Raw genomic sequence first — 7,830 nt, forward strand, 5'->3', positions numbered from 1 at the left:
CCTCAAACAAAATTAAATGTTCACAACTAACAATTTCTTGTCCTTGACTGACACAATCGAGTTCAGACATCACAATCTCTGTTTTCTCTTTCTCCACCAAAGTTCACCCACTGATTTATTATAATAATGCACCTGCTAAGGCAATGCTCATGCAGTTCTGCTACGCACATATGTATGTCGGAGACTTTTGACTATGGAATTAGCCCGACAAAACTCGTATATGATAAAGATCAAGCCCACCTCGCTCTTTGATGTTTATATATATAATAAGAAGATTATGTTGATAAAAAGAGATAATATAATCATATATAGAGCGATCATGAAAGATTACATGAGTAGGGCTTAGCTTGTCAAAAAGTCAACAAAAAGAAAGTTACATGAGGAGGCTTCTAATAACGGCGGCTTCAGGGCTATCTTCATCGACAGATTCGAGAAGCTGAGACAAACGCTCGCTGAGGTTGTCAACTTCTCTGTTCAAGCTTCGTATGTAGTTGCATGTCTCTTGCAACACTTTCGAGGCTGATACCTTCAACAACAAAAATAAAATAAAATCCTTATTAATGCATGCACTTTTTATGTGTATGCAGATGCATGCAAGCATATGATTTTGTGAATATTGTTATGTACTCCTTAATGTCTAGAGTCAAAAGTTCCGACTTCTTTTTTTTTTCTTTTTGTTTCATTTTAGTATCCTCTCTTCTTTCTTTACAAAACGTGTTTTTTTTCTTTTTTTTTTTTTTTGCCTTTTTGGATATGTTTACACGAAGGATAAAAATGTTAAAAATGGTCGTGATAAATGAATATATTATATATGCATATATAAATGTGTGATACCTTATCCGAGCGACGTCGTTGCCCAATCTCCGGCAAAATCTGACGGAGCTTAGTTACTAGGTCGATCATTTGATCATCGGATATCCTTGGAGCACTTGAAGACTGTCTTGATGATCTTCTGTTAGACATGTTCAGATTGTGGCAAGAGAATGTTCGACCCTAGTTAAGCTGTGTGCTTCTTCTCTCTTGCTCTCTCCCTCGATCCCACACTGTATATGTGGGAAGTAGGAGTAAAGCTTTTATTGTGATTTGATAAGAATTTTAAGTTAACAAGAAACGACCAAGAAGAAAAGCAAGAAGAAATATATATAGAGAGGAGGATACAATAAGAAAAGTGTTTTGGGGTTTCGAATACACTTGAATATAAAGAAATTGAGATTGTGATAAGAAAGATTTAAATAGGCCAAGAGGACCACAAGAGAGAGAGAGAGACCGAGAGCAATAAACCTCGACAATGATGTCACGGGAGTAGAAAACGATAGGTTTGAATGCCTTTTAACCACAAAAACTCCGAAATCAATTTTTTCTTTTTTAAAAAAAAACTATAGAGTTCTATATATATCATCACGTCGAGACGATTGCTAAATACTAATAATAATATGAAGATAGTGTCGGGATTTTATTATTTCACAACGTTTCCAATCATGGTTAGTTATATTGCTTGCGTATGTTTCAATTGATAAATATATATAGTTCTTACACAACTTTGTCAATTAGTCAAAGCCTTTATCAAAGATATATATATATATATATATATATTTCAAGATTAGTTTGCACTTCGATTCATACTCTCAAACAGCCGCTTAGTCAATGAAAAGAAAATATATATATATATATATATATATGCTTAGTAACTGAGAAATTCACAGTATAATTAATTTCCTATATACAAAATGAGTAAATAAATGGTCCTATATAGAATGAATAAATAAAGGGCGTACAAAAAAGTTTGAATAATTGGAGGAGATTTGAATAGTTAAATAGAGGAAACTAAGAGCTCCCAAAGATGGGGTTGATGAAGGTCAAGGATAAGTGTTTCGTGTCCATCTAACATTGTGGCCCTTCATCTGCTGTGTCACAAAAAGGCAACTACCATGTGATGACATGACTCTTCCTTCTTTCATTAATTTTTCTGGTAACATTTAGATTCACTAATCTCACTCTCTATATATTTTCCAAATAAATTATAAAACATTTTTTTTTACTCTACAGTATCTTGTATATATACAGTCTTTTCAAAATTGTATAAAAAATAAGATTGTGAAAACATTTTATTTTGTTTGGGTATATGTACTAGATAGTTTTTAGAGAGAAATTAAAAAATACTACTCAACCAAATAGTATCTAAATTATACAATACATTTGCCTTCATTTTCTCCATAATACTATTTTTTCTTTTTGAAATTAAGGATACAACAACTCGCATTCCTGTCCATCTTCATCCCTATCTTTTTACCATCATCACTTCCTCTCTCCTCATTTTCTAACTGCTCTTGATTATCCACTTTTTTTACCACTCTAGTGCCATCAACAATAGTGTCATCTTAACTCTCTGCATATTTATGTGCGTGTTCTCCCTTCAATAGCCAAAGATCTCCATTTTTGATTTACCGAATCTCAAATTTTCTTGGAATCTCCGTCATCCTTTATTTTTGTAACATGCATTTTTATATATTACACGGTATTTATTAAGATCACACGTAATTTTTTTGAAATACATGATTTTTGTGTCAAAACACATGCTTTCTCTAAATAATACGTTTATTCTTTTACTATGATATGCTATTTTTATTAAATGGCGTATTTTTTTACATCTTTTTTTCTTTTGTTTGAGGGCAGTATTGATTTTTCAGTGATTTGTCTCTTGAGTTTATAACTTCATCGGTCACTTTAATTTCGATAATAATATTTTGGTAATAGTCAAACCATTTATTTCAAACTCTACGTGCACTTAGAGAAGGGGTTGTTGGTTCTATGATTTTAATGGATTTGGAAATCCAAACAAAAATCATGTGTTACTCAATCATTGATTTTAAAATACTTATTAAAATTATGTGTTATTGGTTCTATGATTTACAAATACTTGTTAAAATTATTGTGTTATTTATTTAATGATTTGTTTTTGAATTTCAAAATCCATATTATGTTAACATGATTTGTTTGTAGGCATAAGCCGTTCAAATTTGTAAATGCACTCGCTGATATGGTAGAGTTTACGCCGCTGGTGGAAGATTTCTTGAAGGAAACAGAGCCTTTGCATATGTCCACTTCCACCTTATTTTGTTTTTCCAAGAAGCTAAAATCTCTTAAGCCTAGGCGTAGAACATTGGAAAAAACAAGACTGGAAGATTTAATTAAAAGGGCAAAAGAAGCATATGATGATCTATGTCAAAAAAAGAAAGCAATCGTCTTAATCCATCCGCCACAGGTATGGCTGCTGAGCACAGGTATGGCTGCTGAGAAAGACGCTTATGAGCGGTGGGAACGGATCGTAGGCCTTGAGGAAAAATTTCTGAAATAGCTCTCCAAATTGCATTGGCTGCAGATCGATGATAATAATAACAAAGCTTTCCACCGTGTTATCATAGCTAGGAAAGCTAAGAACATTATTAGGGAAATTTGCACGCAGGATGGACATATTATAATAATGGAGACGCTATCAAGGCAGAGGCAGAAATATTCTTTCGGGAGTATTTTCAACTTGTTCCCAATGATTATGAGGGCATCTCCATGGGGCAACTTCAAGATCTTCTTCCTTTTCGTTGTTCAGCTGAGGACAAGGACAAACTTACACAATCTGTTTTCTCATAGGAGGTTGGGAGAGTTTTATTTTCAATGCCAAATGATAAATCATCGGGCTCGGATGGTTTTACATCAGAGTTCTATAAAAGAACATGGGATATTATTGGTGAGGAGTTTGTTTTGGCAGTACAGTCCTTTTTTCAAAAAGGTTTTCTGACTAAGGGGATTAATGCCACGATATTCTCCCTTATACCTGAAACAACCCTTTCCGTTTTTTTAATATAATAATAATCCTCTAGTGGTCCCATACCCACTAACAACCTATCAGCAATCACAAATATGGATAACCAAACAATTCCATTAAACCAATAAAGATTCCAACAATAATTAAACCAATAACCAACAAGTCAATAACCAAATTCCAACATCCTACAATGTTCCAACAACTCAACTCTAGCAACCTAACAAAAGCTAGACCGCAATCAATCAAGTCTCTAGAACATCCTCCTCCTCATCGCCTTGATTCCACGATCACACTATACTTTACCTTCACACCACAAACAACAATTCAGATGCGTAAGTATTATCATAAATACTTAGTGAAGCAATCCTTCCATCTATTGGGCTATACACGCAAGCATTTGAGAATCCAATGTCAAACAATCATCAAACCAGGAAGCAAGCAATCATCAACCAATGAAGGTTGGTGTCGACTGACACCATACCAGTGTCGATCGACACTGACAACCTGGTGTCGACCGTCACCTTCCTGGTGTCGACCGACACATGTTTGACACCTCCTAAAAACCCTAGTTGTGTCGGCCGACACCTCCACATGGTGTCGATCGACACCCATCCCCAAATATCACTATTTGGTTCGCGGATGTTACAATTTTCCCCCACCAACAAAGATTTTTCCTCGAATCCCGCAGCACCGTCAACACAGCCCACACGTCCTCCGGCCGGACTGAACACCGTCAGCCAAAGTTCCCCGTGCCACTTTCGCAACAGCCCGCACACCTCCGACTGAACCCTCGAGGTCTCCCTCTAGTCAATATACTCACATTCTTGACGTAATTTGCTCACAACTCAGTGTTTCCGCCGTCTGCGTTTGCAACCAACGAATCATGCCGGCTTGCTATTAGGCTAACCACCTTAAGCTACGACATCCAGAAAGTCACTCACACTCACTCCCCCCGCTCTCAGGTCGCAACCCTCGAGACATACCTGCTCACTGCTGAGCCGCTGCTCACAGCCGCGCCATGGCTCACAGCTACGGTATCCAGGGAGTCTCAAAATCCCGCTCTTAGGTTGTCACCCTAAAGCGCGCTCTCGGATCGTCATCCAAAGCAAACATACCATTCCCACTCTTTGGCCACAATGTCCATCGAGCTATCGATATCACATGAGTTGGGCCTACACGGCCTTGAGCAAACAAGTCTGAAGTCATCGAGTATCTCCCGACTAGATCTACCTCAACACTTACCATTTCTGGGAACTTCTATTTTTAGAAACTTTCCTCTTTTAGCAGTGCGCCTTCACAGAAACTCATATCCCGAACACCACCTCATCTTGGTACTTAGTCGCACAACCAACCACCCCTAAGCGACCAAGTATCAAGAGAGATGGGCTGGAATACTCCATTCCCGCTCCCGCCACGGACTACAACTGGGACCAGGCTAGACAAGCTCAGTCGCGGCCTGCTTCTCAAACCACTTCTTGAACCTTGCCTTCATTCTCTCCTCCGGCTCCCAATTCTGCTCCGCAACACCATCACAGTTCCATAGGACTCTCATCAAAGGAATCTTTTTCCTTCGAAGTTCATTGACTCTCCTCTCGAGTACCCTCAGCGGTCTCGCCTCCAAGGTCATGTTGGGCTGAAGATCCTCCAGTATCTTAGGCAACAACCGATCATCCTCGTGAAGACACTTCCTAAGCATCTACACATGAAACACCTTGTGGAACGCCCATTCCCGCTCCAGCCACAGACTACAACTCGGACCAGGCTAGACAAGCTCAGTCGTGGCCTACTTCTCAAACCACTTCTTGAACCTTTCCTTCATCCTCGCCTCCGGCGCCCAAGTCTGCTCCTCCACACCATCACAGTCCCATAGGACTCTCATCAAAGGAATATTCTTCCTTTGAAGTTCTTTGACTCTCCTCTCGAGCATCCTCAGCGGTCTCGCTTCCAAGGTTATGTTGGGCTGAAAATCCTTCGGTATCTTAGGCAACAACCGATCAGCCTCGTGAAGACACTTCCTCAGCATCGACACATGAAACACCTTGTGGAACGCACACATAACCTCAGGCAACTCCAGCATGTATGCCACTGATCCCACCCGCTCAACCACTCTGAATAGACCCATGTACCTCAGACTCAACTTGTTCTCTGTCAATGACCTGTTCGGACCCCGCAACATGGTCATCTTGAGGTACACTCTGTCACCCACCTGAAACTCAAGATCCTTCCTCCTCTTATCAGCATAACTCTTCTGCCAATCCTGAGCTTCCTTCATGTTTAGCCTCAGAACCCGAATCATCTCCGAGGTCTCTTGAACAAAATCTGCACCATAAATGCTCCTCTCCCCCACTTGAGTCCAGTATAACGGTGTACGACACGGCCTCCCATACAATACCTCACAAGAGGTTATCCCAATACTCGCCTGGTAGTTGTTGTTGTAAGCAAACTCCACCAAGCTCAAATGGTCTGCCCAATGACCTCCCCAATCCATCACGCACATCCTCAGTAAATCCTCCAAAGTCTGGATCGTCCTCTCCGACTGACCATCCGTCTGAGGATGATAGGCAGTACTCATATGCACCTTCGTGCCCATATTTGCCTGAAACACCCTCCAGAACACCAAAGTAAACTTGGAATCTCTATTAGACACAATACTGGCAGGCACACCATTCAATATCACTATCTCCCTCACATACTTCCTAGCCAAAATCGCTGCTCAATCAGTTTTCTTGATGGCCAGAAAATGTGCAGACTTAGTCAAACGGTCCACGATGACCAAAATCGCATCAAACGTCCTTGACACAGGCAATCCCACCACGAAGTCCATCGTGATCATATCCCACTCCCACTAAGGAATGGGTAAACTCTGCAACAATACACCAGGAACCTGATGCTCAGCCTTCACTAGCTGGCAAGTGTCACACTTTGCAGCTCAATCGGCTACATCCTTCTTCATCCCGACCCAGTGATATTACCGCTTGAGGTCACGGTACATCTTGGTCGCTCCTGGATGAATAGAGAACTTACTCGAATGAGCCTTTCTCAGTATCTCCTGCCTCAGATCCTCACCTTTGGGCACACAGACCCGACCATGCACAAGGATAGTCCCATAAGCAGAGACCTGATACTCCGAACCCGCAGCCTTAGAGGCATTCACCAGCCCCTCATCACTCTCCTGAGCTAACCGCACTCTGCTCAACAAGTCTGCTCGAACAGCTGCCTCCAAACCCAAAGGCTACTGTGAGATAGCACACAGTCTCAATGCACTAGTCTCACCTACCAACGCCTCCATATCATGCTCCTGAGCCGAAGCCGCCCGCTTCAGACTCAAAGCATCTGAAACTAGGTTAGCTTTACCAGGATGGTAAGCTATGTCCAGATCATAATCCGCTACTAACTCCATCCAACGGCTCTACCTCAAAGTCAGCTCAGGCTGAGTAAAAATGTACTTTAAGCTCTTATGATCTGTAAATACATGTACCTTCCCGCCATACAGATAAGACCTCCAAATCAGCAGAGCAAAAACTACTGCTGCCATCTCCAAATCATGAGTAGGGTAATTAGTCTCTTGCTTCCGCAACTACCGCAAAGCGTAGGCTATAGCCTTCCCCTGCTACATAAGCACACAACCTAACCCAACTCCAGAAGCATCTGTATACACAACATAAGGCTCGTTCGGCTCAGGCAGTGCCAACACCGGTGTGGTAGACAGCATCTGCTTGAGGCTTGCGAAACTCGCCTCACACACCGGTGACCACACAAATGGAACCTCCTTTCGTGTGAGATTAGTAATCGGCTGTGCCATACTTGCAAAACCCGGAACAAACCTCCTGTAGTAACCCGCTAACCCAAGAAAACTCCTGATCTCAGTGGCACTTTTCGGCCTCGGCCACTCCCTGATGGACTGAATCTTCTTGGGATCCACTGAAACTCCCTCTGCATAAACAATGTGACCCAAGAACCCCATCTCACGCTGCCAGAAACTGAACTTACTCAGCTTAACAAATTCCTTC

At 41.1% G+C, this 7,830-nt stretch overlaps 1 protein-coding gene across 1 annotated transcript; it reads right to left on the reverse strand.

Annotated features, from left to right (window-relative positions):
* Positions 1-280: 280 nt before the first annotated feature.
* LOC104732865 (transcription factor PRE1) lies at positions 281-1,204 on the reverse strand. Its single transcript, XM_010452456.3, has 2 exons — positions 835-1,204; positions 281-526 (listed from the first exon to the last, which is right to left on the reverse strand). The coding sequence occupies exons 1-2, from the start codon at positions 961-963 to the stop codon at positions 374-376; spliced, it is 282 nt and encodes a 93-aa protein (XP_010450758.1). The 5' UTR covers positions 964-1,204; the 3' UTR covers positions 281-373.
* Positions 1,205-7,830: the final 6,626 nt, after the last annotated feature.

The sequence above is a fragment of the Camelina sativa genome, chromosome 12, assembly GCF_030686135.1.
Source record: "Camelina sativa cultivar CO46 ecotype springtype chromosome 12, ASM3068613v1".
Classification (NCBI taxonomy): Eukaryota; Viridiplantae; Streptophyta; class Magnoliopsida; order Brassicales; family Brassicaceae; genus Camelina; species Camelina sativa.